The sequence below is a fragment of the Gordionus sp. m RMFG-2023 genome, chromosome 3 (assembly GCF_954871325.1).
Source record: "Gordionus sp. m RMFG-2023 chromosome 3, tfGorSpeb1-WG-v2, whole genome shotgun sequence".
NCBI classification, from domain to species: Eukaryota; Metazoa; Nematomorpha; class Gordioida; order Chordodea; family Parachordodidae; genus Gordionus; species Gordionus sp. m RMFG-2023.
Window position 1 is genome coordinate 9,139,074 of NC_088777.1, and position 19,469 is coordinate 9,158,542.

At 25.3% G+C, this 19,469-nt stretch overlaps 1 protein-coding gene across 1 annotated transcript in view; it reads left to right on the top strand.

The window, feature by feature from the left end:
• The window catches only part of LOC135927426 (rabphilin-1-like), a 90,876-nt gene that overhangs the window by 56,244 nt on the left and 15,163 nt on the right, over positions 1–19,469 (top strand). Inside the window, exon 6 of the mRNA XM_065463404.1 lies at positions 10,387–10,416. Coding sequence (XP_065319476.1) covers positions 10,387–10,416 — 30 coding nt within the window. The remainder of the gene's footprint in view (positions 1–10,386; positions 10,417–19,469) is intronic.

The window sequence follows — 19,469 nt, forward strand, 5'->3', positions numbered from 1 at the left end:
TCTTAATCAAAGGTAAAATATACAATTTATTGTATAAAAATATAAATACACTGAATAAAAATACCGGAGAATAAATTTAAAGCGAAGTAAAATATCAAGATATCATATTTGCCACTGATTATTCTTTATTCAAAATTGGGGGTTAATAAATTTTTATTTGCATTTGACAATTATTTTCAAAATTTATGTCTAAAAGACGCGCTCGGTTCTGTTGGAAAATTAGCTTCCCTAGACTGAACAAACGCTTTAAGTGAGCACTTGGCATGAGGACTGATTAATTTATTATATATATATGATGTATAATATATATTATTGGTTAATGATATTTGATTCATTTTGGCCCATTTAAGACAATAATATTTGTGGTATTAGATGTATTCATTTTGGCCATTTAAGACAATAATAATTGTGGTATTATATGTCTAGATTTATATTTTACATCCAATGTTTGACAATAGGTATTGTCTTATTATTTGGTAGGTCTTAAGACTCATTGAATGGCAAATAGGTTTCCATCATTAGGAAAACAGACCTCACGTAATGCAGGACCGAAAAGATTGCTGAATATTTAAATGTTGGGGATTATCATGAGCAGAGATATATATATGTATATATAGGGTTAAAAAAATTTATTCGATTGTGATTTTTAGTGTGATTAAGATATAAAATGTGTAATTGAGGGTTTATGGAAATCCATAAGCTGGAATCAATTAATATTTCGGATAGTTTATGATAATTACTCTTATACTGATGACTGTTTTATATTATTTTGGGATATTTATGATCTTAATTAGATATTTTTATGAATAAAATGGACGTTTACAATTAAAATGCTAAATTTGGACTTTTACAATACCCTGGTCACGGCACCATTGTAAAAGTCCAAATTTAACATTTCAATTGTAAACGTCCATTTATTCATAAAAATATCTAATTAAGATCATAAATATCCCAAAATAAAACAGTCATTAATATAAGAGTAATTATTATAAACTATCCGAAATATGAATTGATTCCAGCTTCCATGTCTTCTCCACCCCAAAAGGCACCCAAAGAAAACTCTATTGTTGTTCACCAAAACCCCATGTGATCACTCCTTTTCACTCCTATCCCCTAGGAAAAATTAATCCTCATGTCAGAAAATGACTGACATTTAGTATATTATATTAAATTTATTTCTTCTTTTTTTCAACGGCCACAACAAGGACAACATATTTAATGAAAGGAATGATTTAATCTCAGATTTATCTTGTAAATTCCACAAATGTTGGCTTTATTATATAGCAGTATTAGATGCTTTATTATAATGATAATTCTATAAAAAGATCTTGTTATCTTGCTTTGCTACTAAGTTTAATCTATGATAAAATTCAGTCAAAGTCATTTTAATTATTGATTCAATTGAATTAATAAATTTATATAATATTTAGCTAAACAAAAATCTTGTTATAATATATACATCTAAGTAAAATTTAATACCATCTATGAAAATAATCTTGCAAAGATGTGTTTCCATAGATTGGCTTAGAATAAATTAAAAGCTGAATTTACCTTTTTGAAAAGCATAGGAAGCATTTAACACTAATATTGCCTCTTAGGAAATCTAAAATATTCTTCGAAGCTTTGTCAAAATATTTTAACATTAAGTCTGTTGTTTTGGTAATACTTGTAAAAAGGAATTGCACAATTTCTAGTCATCCGTTTAATGTCATCTTTTTAAATTACTAGTCAGAGTCAGAATTCATATTCCAGTAAAGAGGCGTAACCGTGGAGGGAGGATTCTTCTTTTGGAAATTTGTCAGTTCTCATTTTAAGCTAATAAAAATTTTCACTTACACCCTCCCCCCCCCCAGCCCCATACCCTCCTCCCAACAAAATATATTCAATATATAACAAACAAGAATTAAAAAAAAGTAAAAATTGATAATTTTATAAAATAACCTATAATTCATAATTTTTAGAAAAAAAAGTGAAAAACCAAATATATTTTTATAAAAATTTAACATAGCCAAAGGCCTACAATAAATAGACCAACCAAATATTATTTATGAGGCAAAACCCCACACAATACCTCGCTATCAAAATCAGGCTACTCCTATGAATCTGTATTTGTTTGATTAATTATCAATATTAACTATTTAATTAAAATTAATTAATCATAATACAACATATTAAAAATAAAATCAATTATAATAATGTTACTAGTTATAATTTTCAAAATATAACTAGTTACAATTACTTTTTTGCAAAAGGTTACAAGGAGGAATGATGATTTTATTTTCGACTAAAATCAAAAAAAGTGGAAATATCATTATCATCTTGGTATATATACAAAATTAACATCAAATTAAATAAAAATCAATGTATATAACGTTTCAAACATCAATTTAATTTTAAATAAATATAATATATTATAACGTTTCTAGCCTTAAGTCTTCTACAATAAAAAATCCATTAATAAAATTGTTACTTATATTTAACACTTTATCTACTAATGTGGTAATGTCAATTCCTTCATACTTATTTATTTCAGCTCTTTTTATTTCTTCTTTTTATAAAATTTTCATAACTAATAATATTCTTTATTTTGATAACAATTAGTTTTACTAATTAAATTAAACTTTTTCAAGGCTGCATCTAAAGTTTCAAAAATTTTAAAACTTTAGGAAGTCTAATGTTACAATTTTAAAAATGGGAAAAATATATATTGTCTTCGTTTTTAATTTTAAAGTTTTCGAATTAAAATATTTGATATTTTACGCTGACCACTTTTAAATTTAGAAATTAATTATTTAAATGTTTTGACCTTCCCGGGAAATTGGTAAAATATTTAAAATCTAAAAATATATTGAAAATAATAAAAACTTGAACCAATGAAATATTTATTTTTAAGAAAGAGATGATTAAGCTGCGCGTACAAAAAACGAATTAATAATGAATAATGGATATTTAATAGCTTATTTAACATTGAAAAATATTAAAAAAAGAATATCTAGCCCCCTGAGGTATAGAAAGAAAAATATATTCTTCCTTTGCGACATGAGCATTTATATAGATAGATGACTTAGTTTTTTTATTAACTAACTCCTTATTATCTGAATTTAGTATTAAGCTTTTGGGGAATGTCCTGATTTGACTTATTACTAAACAGTCGGATGCTTAGCCGGCAATATGTTCAAGTAAGAGGAATAAAACGAAATAAATTACGAAAAAAATAACAATGCCACTCAAACACTTAAAACAAACCAAGATAACGAGAATTTATTATTTTAAAAAAAGTTGAATATGTCAAGAGCTACAGCATAGTATAAACAATCAAACATAGCCCTGGTGAATTATGAAAAAGTCAAAAATTTAGAGACGTTTCCTTTAGCTTTTATGACGAGCTGAAGTCTCCTAGGCTCGAGTAATGCCTGGCAGAAAGAAAGAAATAAAGATTTATCGACAGTTCTTAAAATACAAAGTTATATGAATATTGCAATTTATTTTTAAATATGGTATTGATCAAAATATTAGCTTGAAAATCAACAACATTCATTAAAGCTTTATGCCCGGACTAACCCTAAATTTGCCAAAAATCAAAGATTGACAGGCTCTGACTGATAATATATGTAAAAATGGTCTATCTGGGCCCGAAATTTTGTACACGAATTGCCCGACCCGTTAAATTTTTTGCCCGGTTTGATGTGTTATAAATTTTAAAATAATTTTTGGTCTGGCCCTCAGGGTTTCAGACTGGCTGGGCTTTGCCGATCTCTAATCTACTTTAATATCAGCTTAATGTTATTAAACAACTTTTAATCTTAATTTTCATAATTACTAAATTATAAATGTATCTAATCAGCAGCTAGAGACCTAGAGTCTAATAATAAAAAATATATAATATGATAGTAATTTTTTATACATCATTTGTTTGATTTTTTTATTATTGCTTTAGTACTTCAATATTTCCGTTACTATCTTGAATTTTGATATCAATTATAGAAATTTTTTATTTTTCCAACTTTTTTATTTAAACTGATACGTTGATCATTATATGGCCTGCTCTTTAGAATTAGTGCTTTTAAAAGTTTAGTTAACTTCATGTTTAAGGCTGCTCCTTAATATGATATTCAGATTCACATCAAATTTTTTTAAATAAAATTTAAATCGATTTAGAAAATAAGATATAAGAAGATATGGCTATGATATATATTTAAAAAATAGTTGTTTTCGAAAATCTGTGGATTAGTAGGTGAACGCGTCTCTATCATTAATCGTATAGATCTGTCCAACAATGAGCGAGTCGAGTTTTTATCCTAAATAAGTAGATGTGTGCTATGTTGTTATATAGTAGATTAGAAGGGTCATCCTAGCTCTCAATATATATATAAAAATAAATCTTATTTAAAAAAATTAGTCGTTGTTTAGCAAATTTGGTTGTTGATTATCAAATCGCTATTCATTGACTTGGCAGTATCTAACATTAACTATTTTTATTTTACTTATAACTGGTTTATGTTTTGCGGAATTGATAAAGTAAGTACTACCTAGATGATATTAAGTGCTTCTATGGTTCGCTCTGCATGATGCCAATCTTTACAATTTTTTCGTATTTTCAATAAGTACCTTTTTTTAATACCATATATATATACCTAATGGGTGGAAATTATTTATATAAGTTATAGAATTATTGCTTTATAAAATTTAGCTGACTTCACCTTCAAAGTGTGAGATCATAATTTTTATTTGGCTTCTAATTTAATAACTATTTTGGGCCAAATTGATTGAGGAATTAATAAGTAAGACACTAAATTAAATACAAAACATTAACGCTAACCAAATATTTAGAAAGGACTTCTTTACTTCTTTCTCCTATCTAGTATGAAGCTCATTTTGGATTATTTTTGTTATTTTGCTATTAAATTTATTTGTTTTATTTATAAATCATATAAACTCTTACACTCATCTTTTTATCAAAGCTCTAAGAGAACCTTACAAGGTTGGGCAGAAAAGACAAATAGCGTTACGTTACATATAACGCTCCTGTAAATCAATAAATTTATAAATTTATAGCGCTATAATTGTTACATTTTTTATGCAACGTAACGTTTGTTTATCGTTATTTTCAAAATTAATTTAAACCCCAACTAAAGATTAAGCTAGGGATTATCATCCTCTGAAGAAGAAAAAAACCACAAGACCTTTTGATGGACTGAAATATCCTTAGAGATAAGATTTCCTACGCTTATTTCTAAACCCAATCCCCGGGACGTAACCATGTCTACAAATAATTTTTTATTTATTTCCAGAGTTAAAGTTGGACTCCACAATGAATTCAAATAATATAGAGATTGAAGTTAATTTAATATCTTCATGATCAATTATTTGAAATTAATATACTGCATAAATATCCGATAATAAAATAGATTTTTAACTCCTTTCTTAAAATGCTTTTTTTCTTTTGCTAATTTGATTCCAAATAAGAAAAAGATTTATTGATCTATTATTTGGAAATTAGTTCTTTTATTTGTAGATGATTTAAAATTATAATATTTCATTTATATTTTATAAATTTAAATAAAAAATATAAATATACTAGTGAATGTTATAGTTTATACTACCTTTTTTTATTCTTTTAATGTCTTGCAGCAAAATAAATGATTGAAATTTTTTGTTATGAATAATGGTAACCGTTACATTTTTAGAGTAATTTACCAAACCCAAATACTAAATATGATCTATTAATTGGATTAAAAATTTAAGCACTAATAATCGAATAAATTTTCAGAATAAATAATCTCAGTTGCTTTTTAATCTTAAAGTTGATCATACTTTTGTTGTTAGTAAATTTTTTCCTTTTTACTGGCTTGGCAATTATACTAGTCAAGGTCCCCAAAGGCACTAAGAAATCATAAAATATTGGGATAGATTTTAGAAATAGTGCATTCAAAAATTGCTAGCCAATTTTCACAGAGATTATTATATATTTATAAAAATAACTATGGGAAAATGAAAAATAATTAATAAGCATCTTTGCGGCCATCTGAATGAAATCACATTAAGCCGTGAAATCAAAAAGAAGAAGAAAAATATTATACCAATTAGGAGTACGCGAAAATACTCGCAAAAGATTGTTATTTTTAACTCGTGATCGATAAACAAATCTTCATTTTTAAAAAATTGGTGATGAAGGGAAAAAAACATAAAGATTTTCTAAATATTAAAAACAAATCTAGGATAAGAATATTGGATTTTTTATAATTAATTAGATTGCGCTAATTTTTTTTTATTAAAAAGGCATTTTATTTAACAATTTCAAAATATATAAAATGATAAAACACTTTTAGTAAAATGATAAAACACTAAAATATTAAAACAGTATTATAAAAATATATAAAATTACTAGATAAAAATAAATATATAAGGCTCTAAAAAGAGCTTGATTTAATAATGAATATGCACCTAAAAAGTAAATATAATTATGTTTAAATATTTCTAGTTAAAGTTTTATTCAGAGTCGTAACTAAAAAAATTTCTTTGGGAGGGGGTAAAATTTTTTTGCTTATTTTAATCAGAAATTGCATGTTCAACTCGTATTCAACCGGACATTACATATTTAACTCATTTTTTTTATCATTTTTAAAATAAGATTGACAAATTAAAATATGAATTATATTATTAAAATAAATAACAAAATATAATGTTGTTGGTAATTTGAGCCAATTTTAAAAACGGCTAACTCAATATTTTAGCCAGAAAAATATTGTCTAACCTCGAGATTTCGCTAATAGATGTTCAAACATTTGTGCCAACTATGACTAAAATCTTCATGTTTGCATAATATTCTTCTGAATAAAATATTGAATTACCATTTTTAAAAAATCGGCTCATATCGAGCCAATTAACAACAAAATATATCTAATTGATAAGACGATTAAGTAGTATTAATCATAAATGTTAAGCTATAATTTATGTAATATTAAGGATAATTTATGTAATATTTATATATTTTTTTAAAATTACACATCACTTCTAATTTTTGTGCGGTGGCTTGGCTCCAAATGCCACTCTGTAGTTTTGGCCCTGATTACATTTCATATCTTGAGATTATGGTAGATTTTTTTAGCCGAATAATTAACACTGATTTTTTGCACGAACGGTTTCACGTTTTTTTAGCGGTTATAAAAGATAAATAAATTAAAATATTGATTTTTTTTTTCTTCATCTATTATACAAATTTTTTTTCTGATCTTCATTCATTTAACACTATATCTTTATATTACCGAATGAAATAGCTGAATAATTAACTTATATATTAGATTATATAAATTAAGGAATGTAATGTAATATTAATATTATTATGTGATCAATTATTATAAGATATTTAAAAGTTTCATTTATTAATAAGGTATAAATATGGATTATAATTTATAAAAAAAAATATATCTACATAAATTGGAACATAATAGTATTTATTAGTTATAATATAATATATGTAATTTTAAACTATTTTATATTGAAAAACATAAAATAAAATAGATTCAAACCTTTCAGAGTTAGAGTTATAGGGTAAATATATAAAATTTTGATTAAAAAGCATATATCCACGCTGCTTGCACTTAAATGGCAATATACAAAATTATCTGAAAATGACGAATACTGATCAATCAAAATTAATTGTTAATCCTCAAAACAATTGAGATCCACCTCTTATGCAACGTTTTAAAATTTTTCAGAAGTTGCCACTTCAGTAGATTAATAATATGTGATAAAAAAAATTTCTATTGAAAATACTAGCATCTACATATAAATATAATAAATAATATATTGTTAACTTTTGTATGTGATAAAAAAATAAGCTTCCTTTTGAAATAATAGCTTCTATAAATATATTAATAAGCATATTTCTGCAAATAAACTCATAGTTTGAAGAGAAAAAAAAATCCAGTAATACTAATGTGACCGGCGTACGAAAGTTTGTTCAAATATTTAATTTGAATAATTGGTTAAATTTTTATTTAGTAATTTTTCTATTTTTCTTTATACAGCCTTTAGAATGCTTATAACTTAATTAAAAATATGTATGATTTCTTATCTGCTATACTCAACATTAGGATTTGAAAATAATGCCTAATATTTTAAAATGAATAAAATTGACTGGGAGAGGATTTTTCTTATATAACTCTTCCTTTTTTTGATTAACGGTGACATTAGTAACCATTATCAAAACTAAATGACGAAAAGGGGAAGGGTATAAAATTTTTTATCGACTACCTTGTAGAGAGGGAGTTTTATTTATTTTTCTTCTCTTTATTATAAAAAAAAAATTATAAATCAATATTTTGTCTAAAAAAAATATTTTCAACTGTAAGATTAAATAACTTGATAGGTGATCGCTAAGTTAAAAAATATGCCTATAAATACAAATATTTAATTGAAATTTGATTAGTATTCAAAAGGTATACATATTCAAAAGATATCTAGTTACATTATATCTAGTTACATTAAAAGAGGTAGCTGGCTGCCTATAATTATATTACAAAATTAACTAATCACGTTTACAAGTTATTTTCTAAATTATTTATATAATATAAACTAATCTTTAAATAGATTTAAAATATGTACATAAACAACTTAAGAAATAATTTCACTGAAAAAATTTATGACAACATAATATTTTTTTGGCTGAAAAAAAATATCAAATATGATATTTGTTTGTGCTAAAAAGCCTGATTTAAATCGATTTTTAAAAATGGGTTGATTAACGAAAATAATATTATGTAATCCTGATGATTTTGCCTAGATGACAAAAAGGCCTGGACATCTATTCGCCAAATCCTGAGGCTCACACCATATTTTGGCTAAAATATTAATGGGACCGTTTTTAAAAACCGACCAAAATCGTGCTATATAACAACACTAGATTTGCACCGAAAAATTATGATTTCAAAAAAAAAATTATACTTAATAAATTTTTAATTGACTTTTAAAATAGTTAAATTTTCAAAGTTAGTGCTTATAAAGAGTGCCATTTTTGTAAACCATATTAAGGTTCCCTAGACTACACAGTTCTACAGGAGTGCTTGGAATTATGTTTAATAACAGCAATAAATTTGGGAAATCATTATAATGAAGATAATAAAAGAGATATATAAATTTAACCCATTTTAAAAGTTGAAAAGTAAACTAGGTACAGTTATTAAAAAATATAAATAGTTATGGTTAACCGATTTTAGGTTTATGATGATATCCTTCATAAATATTTATATTTCCGGCTGTATTATTATCTCGCCTGAAATTCACAACATTTCCAATAATAAGAAAACTTTTTCATAATTCAAAAACGCCTCACTAATTTGTATATTGATTTTTAATTTATAGTTTACCCCCCCCTCCCCCCCTTCCTTACATTTAGAAATAAAGAAACACCATATTAAAGTTATTCCAAAAAAGGAGATATGATGCCAATAATGTACATGATATAATGTATATTTGTAATATTACAACTTACGAATTATATAACTTGATATTTTCACATTATACAATCACATCCCAAATATTTGGAAAAATATATCAGAATTTTTTTATAAAAAGAAATAAATATAACTAATTAAATGCCATCAAGATGGTCTGGTAAATCTTATCATAACCAATCTAATAATTTAATTCAATATATATTTTTTTTTTCTTCCCTAATCAGTAATTCTGAATTTAATTTTATGCCCTTTTTCTGTTGATCAATATTTATGTTAAAACTTATACCTACTATAGTTCCTTTTCCCTATAAATTTTTGTTTATATATCAGAGACCTGCGCCCGGCTATTTTAGGCTAGGCCCTGCCCTTTTTACGGCCCGGCCCGGGTTTAAAAATTTTAGGCTCGGCCCGGCCCGGTTATATTTAAAAAAATAAAAATAGGCTCGTCCCTGCCCGGGTATATTTTAAAAATTTAAAATAGGCCCGATCAGGGCTTAGGGCCGGGCCTGCAGGTCTCTGATATATATAATATTATATTTATATAATAAAAACATTATTAGTATTATAGGTTAGTGTGGCTCGGAACAGAAAGCCCAGCTCGTCTAGGGCCTGTAAATCTGTGCTAAATATTTTGTCGGGCAGGGCCAGAAATTTGCAATTTTTTTTTAAAGCTTACAATTTAGTAAATTTATATTTATTTTCCCTTTATAAAAAAATTAAAATGCGCGTTAGGCCCAAAAAAAATCTTTACAAATATTTACGTGAGCGAATTCGAGTCGGCCCGCGCAGACTTTTTCTAATAACTTTTAAGAGCCTTATAAATAATTTAGAATTTAAGCATATTCAGATCTCCTCTTTTTTCTTTTCCTTTCCATTTACTAATATTTTTAAAATATATATATATAATTTTAAAAAATAAACCACACAGGAAACATTCTGGCAGCCAAGAAGAGATTTTGTAAGTTATTTTCAAATTTTATTATTTAATAAATATGATAAAGATTTCTCTTTAAAATCATAATTTATTTTTTAAGAAACAATGAAAAATAAATATTAAATACATATATATATAAATAATTCTATGCTAATTATTATATAATCCATTTAAAACTTGTTTTTGTCCTTACTTTTTGGAGAAATATTATGCATATTTTTATTCTTTTTATCGATTTTGCATAAAAAAAAATTTTTTAAATAGGAAGGAATTTAATATTATTGATAATTAATAATATATTTAGGGGAAAAAAAATAATTAAATTTCTCCAATTATCAACAGATTATACATATCTTAAAATCTGTCTAATCAATGACCCAACCCAATAAACCATTATAACAATCCCATGTTGTTTGCCTATAAAGTTAGGGCCATCCTAAAATATTTGGTTCCAAAAACAAAAATGCTGCTATCTGCAAAAGGGTATTTTCGCCCTTTTCTAAAGTTTAAGACTCGATTATGATATATCATTGACCTAAACCGTTATTTATAACGGTTCAATTTGGTTAAGGTTCAGTGTGTAAAAAATTATAATGGTTACGTTTTGGTTACGGTTCTTAAGAAGAAATTTATAAAGGTTCGGTTCGGTTCAGCTAATTATAAAGGTTTATAAAGGTTCATTACGGTTAGAAATTTTTTTTTATAGAAGCAACACCATCTTCTAATTTATTTTTATTATAAGCATCTATGAATTATATATATAAAAAAAATATATAAGATTCAAAATAACTCATTTTTAAATATATTATTTGAACGTATAAGTAATATATTTTCTAATATAAATGGATTCCTTTTTGTTCGTTGTGACGATAACACAAATTTTAGCCCCTAAATAGCCCTTTCTAAAGAAACTTGTGTTACGTGAACCGCCAGTACTATAAGAGCAAGTTTATATAATTCTGGATATTCAAATTATTTTCATTTCTAAAATATAAAAACTGAACAGGTTTAAACCGGTTTGACCTTTAAGGTTCTTTTTATTCCTTCAAAAGATAATTATATCGGTTCGGTTACGGTTATGGTTCAGATATTTATAACGGTTTATAATGGTTTAACGGTTTGTTACGGTTCACTCCGGGTCCATGGGATATATCCACTCAACATCCTTTTTTTTCTAAAATATTTTGTTTTTTTAAAAATATATCTAATTATTAAAACAATAAAATTATATAAATATATATTCAAAAAAAAAACCAAATCGTCAGCTACTTTCTCTAGGAAGGTAGGAAGAAAGATATTCTCTTTCTCTCTAATTTAAATGTTATTAAAAAATATATTTCTTCAAAATTTTCCATCAGAAATCAGAAATTATAATTTTTCGGGAATTTTTCAGTCTATCTTTTTAGAATTTTATTTCTTGAATTTCATGATATAAGATTTAAAATTAAGCTTTTTGAAATATTCCAATTTCATTTCAGTATAATGAAGGTGAGGTGCTGCAAGCAGATATCGCTTTTTTTTGTATTTTATTATGATTTTTCGATTAAAAAAAGGCAGGGCAAGAAGGTGTGAATTTAAAAGTTTCATGAATTCTTAAATTTAATATATAGTACTTTGTCCAATAAAGTATCATTGAAAATTTTACATATTTAATATAATATTCATATGGTTTAAAATGATAATGTGCAAGCTTGAAAGATACATTACTAGGTAAAATAATATTAAAAAAATAACGCGGAAAATGTTCAAAGTTCTATTTATATAAATTATACCTGTTAATGATTAACAAATTATCATTCTATTCTAACTTCTATTTCTTCTTCTTCTTAGAATTCTTAAAGCCCTTAAGAATTATGTTTTTATTTTTTTTACCTGAAATTTAAATAAAAAGAAGCATATTTCATTATTTTAAGTAAATTTTAAATGCCAATTTTTTTGTAAATTTAAGTTTTCAAAAGTCATTCCAGTAATCCAACATATTTTTCGATCTTGGAAAAATCAACATATATATATGAACTCACAAAATTTTATTATCTTAAACTTAATCTAAAATAATGAGTTTTTTTTTAAAATTCAAGGGGGATATAGCAAAAATATGTTGAACTAAGGGTAGATGTTGATACTTTGGTCTCATGTACATATTCTTATAACGGCCACAATTTTATAGGGGAAAACCTAGCCCAATATCCTCCTTGGGGGTCTTTGAATTAGTTTTTAGAGGGCGGCCAAATTTATTTTCACCAAGGCCTGTCGAAAATCTTAGTATGTTCCTGTGCACTAAATAAAATCATACATTACAAAAGTAGTATGAAAGCAAAATTTTTGGCACAACCAGTGGACCTATCTTCAACCCCCCCTCTCCCCCTTGTCTATGCCATTGAGTAAAAGCGTTTTTTAAATGAACTTACAAAATACGGTTCAGGAAATAAAATGTTTAAATATAAAAAAATATTGTTCCCGAGCCTGAATATAGGTTTGCCTATGCAGGCCTCTGAATCATATAATTTTTAATATTAATAAGTTATACTTTAAATTATTTTTAAAATAATCTAATTTACAAAGTAAAGCACTATCATGACACGATACAAAAAAAAATGTGTATTAAATAGTCTAATTTTCATTAATAATTTATTAAATATTTATTGAATCTGTAATATATTCCTATTCATTATTTAATTAAAAGAAATCATTCTAAAACAAATCAAAAAATTTTGAAAATGTCATAATTAAGATTGGGTCATTATTAATTATTAATTAATTCTTCGAAAAAATAATTAAAAAATAATCTAACAAAAAAAAATTAATAATGTATATTATTTATTTTCTTTTAAATGATTTGGATTTTTATAAAATATTAATATAAAAAATTTTTTCCGATAATTTTTTTTAAAATAGTTTCTGTAATAAAACAAAGAAATTTAAAGGAATTTTTTAAAAAAAATATTTACATTTTTGCTTCTTTCCTGGATGAAAAATCTTGGCCTCAAAGAATTATTCAATAGTAGGTAAAAAAAAATAATAATAAAGAAAGGTAAGGAAAGGAAGGGTGGTTGACTGTTTAAATATAAATATTCTTTAAATTATAAAAGTTATAACTATGAATGAAAAAAACGAAAAGAGGCAATAAATTATTTTTTTTGATGCTTTTTTAAAATTTAAAAAACTCAAAATTTTAATATAAAATGAAAAAACCTTTTTTGAAAAAAAGTGAAAAACTAAAACATTATGATGGTATGCTGGATTCTGAATATGTTTCAATTTAAAAAAAAACACTTAAAATGATCTTTTAACTTTTTTTAAACGAAAAATCTTAAATAAGGGTTATTTAATTATTGCCAATTTTTAGCCTACCAATGTTTTTTCTTTTTATAAAGAAGGAGGGTTAACACCAATTCATTTTAAAAAAAAAATTTGATTGTAAATTTTAATCATAATTCTTGGTTAGGGAAGAAAGATAGGATTTGGTAAATTGGCGATAAAGATATAATTTCAATCTTATTTTCATAGGTTTGGGGTGTTAACTAAAGTCGAAAGTGTTAAAATTATTAATTTGTTCCTGATCCCATTGAAAAAATTCTAAGTATTTTCATCACGATAAAGCAACAATATAATTTTCTCATTTAATTAAACCCAATCTGCCCTGAATTTTTTTCCCCGGATTCTCTCGCCAGGTCTCTTAAATATAGATTTTTATTATAAATGTGAAAAAATAATAAGACAAAATAATTTAACAAAATTAAGTGGCACTTTCATTTTTACTTTTGTAAGCACTAAATTTTGAAAGAATATTGTTTTTTAATTTTTCAATAAACTCTACTGGGATTTATTTTACTTTTGTTTCGGCAAAATTATTTTCCTATTTTTTAAGAGGACAAAGAACTCTGAAAAGTAGAAGTATTGTATTTGTATTTATAACAATTTACTAATTTTTTTGCTTCTTAAAATAATAAAGATTTCGTATGTCTTTTCTCTTCTTATAATTATTAGATTTGTTCTTCTTTCGTTTTACATTCATTTCTCCTATCACTTATTACACGATTCATAAAATTTATACCGTAGTTAAAAAAATTTTAATGCTAAAAAAACTGGGAAACAAAATATTTAAAATGAAAAGATTTCCACCACCCGAAATCAAAACGCTTAAAGAAGGCCGGATAACAAAGGAGAATTTTACGGGAAATTATTTTGCGCAGTTTTTAAAAAATTTTTTACAAATTAATTTGAACATTTTTTTTAAAATACCAATTTTTACATTTTATGAGGCAGTCCTAACCTTCTAATCGCGACGTCTTTAAAAATAATTTTTGCTAGTATTTTTAACGCTGCGCGCCAAAAGATATATATTTTTTACTTTTCAACTGATTAAAAAAGAGTGGCCTTCGAAGTCAAATTTTTATAAGTCCTGAACCTTAGTTTGTTTTATTCTTTACCTAAAGTATATATATTGGGGATGAATCCTAAAGTGCATAATTTTTTTTTTTTTAAAAGAACAGCGAAAAAATATGCGCATTTCTATTAAAAATCAATTAAAATTGAAGTGAAACTTAATTATTTTGAAACCACTTCATTTTGATTAATTTTTCCGTGCCAATAAATTCGATCCATTTCTTAATGATCATTATATTGATCTTGTTTTTTTTAAAAAAAAAATTAATTATTTATAAAATATCTAAATAGCAAAATATGAGTTGTGGGGTTTCTTTATATTTTTTTTAAAAAAAAAATTAATCTTATACCTTTAAAATACCTTTTAAATTTTTTATTTGTATTTTATTTTTTTTCCAGATATTGATTAATTAAATCTTTACAAAAATTATAGAAAAGAGAAGGAATAATTAATTTGAAAATATATTTTTTTTCAAACTTTAAAAGTGGAAATATTGTTGAATTTTGATATTTGATAAATAATTTAATTATAATCACTAATAATATAAATAGTTGCTTATCTTGTGTTTAAATATATATCTCGGGTTAGGCCTTGTATTTAAAAAATCGGGTGCCTACAACATTAGTAAAAAATTTCAAACGAACCGAGCCTGGCCGAGCTTAACTTTTGCTTTTTATACTAGTATCTTTTATTATATATCCCAGATATGCAAGAATAAATAAATTTAGTCAAATAACCCTTTAAAAATAATGAAATAGAGGATATATAATATAACATCTTATTAAAAAGAATTGGTAGCAGCTAGCTAATATAGGTCTATATAAACAGGATGGGGTTGGGATAGACAATTTTCTTTTATATATTTTAGGGGGTAGAGGAGAGGATATGATTTAAATGAGTTGGTTAAAATATAAGGAGAGGAGGGGGGGGGGAGCTTTTATCTAAATGTATCAACATATCCTTACCTATTACAAAAATAGATATGAGACTAGCCTAACGTGTTAGTTTCGATACCTTGCTCGATACCTATTTTGCTGTTAAAATAATATCTATTATTTTTAATCACAGCCAAAAATAATATTTTTGAAGTTTTTATTTATTACCTTTCTTTCTTTCTTTCTTTCTTTCTTTCTTTCTTTCTTTCTTTCTTTCTTTCTTTCTTTCTTTCTTTCTTTCTTTCTTTCTTTCTTTCTTTCTTTCTTTCTTTCTTTCTTTCTTTCTTTCTTTCTTTCTTTCTTTCTTTCTTTCTTTCTTTCTTTCTTTCTTTCTTTCTTTCTTTCTTTCTTTCTTTCTTTCTTTCTTTCTTTCTTTCTTTCTTTCTTTCTTTCATTCTTTCTTTCTTTCTTTCTTTCTTTCTTTCTTTCTTTCTTTCTTTCTTTCTTTCTTCCTTCCTTCCTTCCTTCCTTCCTTCCTTCCTTCCTTCCTTCCTTCCTTCCTTCCTTCCTTCCTTCCTTCCTTCCTTCCTTCCTTCCTTCCTTCCTTCCTTCCTTCCTTCCTTCCTTCCTTCCTTCCTTCCTTCTTTCCTTCCTTCCTCCCTCCCTCCCTCCCTCCCTCCCTCCCTCCCTCCCTCCCTCCCTCCCTCCCTCCCTCCCTCCCTCCCTCCTTCCTTCCCCTCCCTCCCTTTTCTTTTCTTTTCTTTTCTTTTCTTTTCTTTTCTTTTCTTTTCTTTTCTTTTCTTTTCTTTTCTTTTCTTTTCTTTTCTTTTCTTTTCTTTTCTTTTCTAAAAGGCGGAATAGCGATTAAAAGAACAGATGTTGAAACCCATAACCATTTTTAATATGTAACAAAATAAGCCGTTTATAACGATACAAATGCATTTGCCTATTGATAGGAAAATTATCTATTTTGCTTCTACAACAATTTTCTCTAATCACGACAAAAAAAGGTGATATATTCTAAAATATAAAATTTTTAGCATATTTTATAGAATTTTGGATTATAAATTAAGTTATTAAAATATATTATTTTTGTGCTATTTATTGATTAAGTTAGCTTTACTTGAAATATTAAAGCATAAGGCATTTTTTAAGAATTTTTCCCCATGGTTATCAGAGATCTAAATTTAGGTCAGGCCTGAAAAATATGTGCAATTATGCCGGGTTGGACAATTTGCACAAAAATCTTTAAGAACTGGGCCTAGCCAACATTTTTTTAGACAGGACTGGGGGTACATTTTAAAATTCTTGAAGGTTCAGTTCGAAAAGGCTGATATATTTTATATGCTATCGCAAAATCAAAAAATTTCAATTCGAGTCCACCAGTCATTATTTTTTATCAGATAATATCAAAATTAAATTAAAGATCTTTTTTATATTTAAAAGAAGGTTTCTTTTAGCTAATTTCAGTTCATAAAATCTTCAAATTTAATACACTTTTTAAAATTTCCATTTTAAATTTTAATACCATTTATTATTTATTTGGTTAAAGGTTAAAGTTATTATATTATATAATTAAATTGTAAAATTCAGTATTCTATATCTATTGTGTTTAATAATTTTTATGAAATACAAGAAACCAGAAATTAATATTATAAGCGGGAAAGATTAAACAAAAACAAAAGTCAAAGTTCACGTGATGAGCCTTTCCACTACCCCTAACACTATCATACCAAAGCCGTTGGGCTAGTGTGAAAAGGCTCACATAAAATTTATTTTTTTAAAAAAAATCTCGAACTATTTATTTAAATATAATATAATATAACATATTTAGTATATTATGCATTTTATTTTTTGAAAACATCAATTCCAAAGGGATTAATTACATTTCGTGGAAAGATTCCAAATTGCTATATATGATAATATATTTGAATAAGCCCCACATAAAAAACCTATTTAGTTATTTTTGGATAAAAGAAAATCCTTTTGTGATCAAAAACAAGTTATAATATATAGCCATTTTTATCCTCCATGAAGATTCAATTTTCAAATTCAAATATTATATATATATTTGAGAATTTTCTATATATCTTAAACAAGAATAATAAAATGAAAAGAGAGAATTAAAATGTAAAAAAAAAGTATTTTAATATCTGAAGGAAAATAAAAATTTGCACTTTATACTAAATGACTTTTTATAAAGGCTAATTCAAGATTTTAGCCAGGAGTGTAGATTTTGCTCATAGATGTGACATTAAGGTTTGGACATCTATTCGAAAAATTTTGAAGCTTATGACTAAAATTGATTTCGCTGATACATTTAATAATGTTGTTAAAAAGCATGATTTGAATCGATTCTTAAAAACGGCCAGGTTAAGATAATAATCAAATTAATATTATGTAAGCCTGGAGATTCTGCTCATTGATGGTAGAAATGTTTGAACATCTATTGGCCTAATCTCTAGGCTTACATAATATTATTTTAGCTAAAATCATAATCAAATCGTTTTTAAAAATTGAACTAAATAGAGTTTTTTAAGAATACCGCCATTTAATAACATAAATACCTACAATTGAATTGACTCAGCGAGTGTTCACACAACACTTTGCGGCACTTATAATCACATTTAATCTATATATTTTTTGTTAATATTAACTCTGTCTCTTAAATATATTCACTAAAAACATAACACATTTTAGGTATGCTTAAAAAAAAATCGGAAAAATTAAATAAGTTAATTTTGATATCTAAAGTAAACATAGTTGTCATTCTATCAATTCAAAGTAATGTCAGGCATAGTTTTTTATTACTAATGAAAAATGGTGCATAATATTTAGAAAGAAAAATAAATAATATTTTTGGGATATAGCAATTTTTTAGTGACATAGTAACCATTTTTTCAATCCCACAGTGTCCTCTTTTACCATATAAGAATAGCGAGTTGTGCAAGGAGAATGACCAACCGAAATGAAGAAAATGGCAATGCCTTTTACAATATAATAGAATTTTGTCTACCGAACTAAGATTTTTTTTGCCCAAAATTTTAAGCACAGAATCTTTGAAGATCACAAAATTGTGTAGATTATTCGAAATCATTTTATAAAAAATTTGTGATTTCATCATGAAGGAGATTTTTATTTCTGCATAAAAATCGCAAAAAGATTAGATTTAGAATTTAAAACTTAATCAAAAAATATGAGCATTCTCAAAAAAAATCTTTGAAAATTTTGAAGATTTTTTTTGTTTCGAAGAGCATTTCACTCTTATAATCCATTGTTTATTCTATTTTTCCAGGTAAGACTTAATTTTTTTTATAGAGTATTTATAAATCATACTTCCTCTTTTGGCAGCCGCTTCCTCTTAAAAGAAGTTCCTGTTTTAATTTTATATTTTCAAGAGATGATTAAAAGAACTCGTTTTATTTATATTTTTAAGAGATGATTAAAAGAACTCGTTTTATTTATTTAATATATCCGTTTGGCAGATAAGGTATTCTATTTCTGATTCCTTAAAAAATGAATAATCAAGAATGAGATTTGCCAGATACATTTAAAATACATATATAATTATTTATCTTATTTTTTTGAAAAAAAAAAATCAATTCAATTTAGTATAATTTTTTTAAAAATATTTTTTTTTAAAAAAGGCCCTAAACTCAGGTTTCGAAGAAAAGGGAAGGAAAAAACAAATTAATTGAGAAAAATATTAGACTTTCTTTTTTAATCTTAAAAAAAATTATTCGTATCATTGTATAAAAAGAAATATGTTTTATCTCCAAAATTTGCGCCAAGTTTGACAATAATTTTTTACGAGG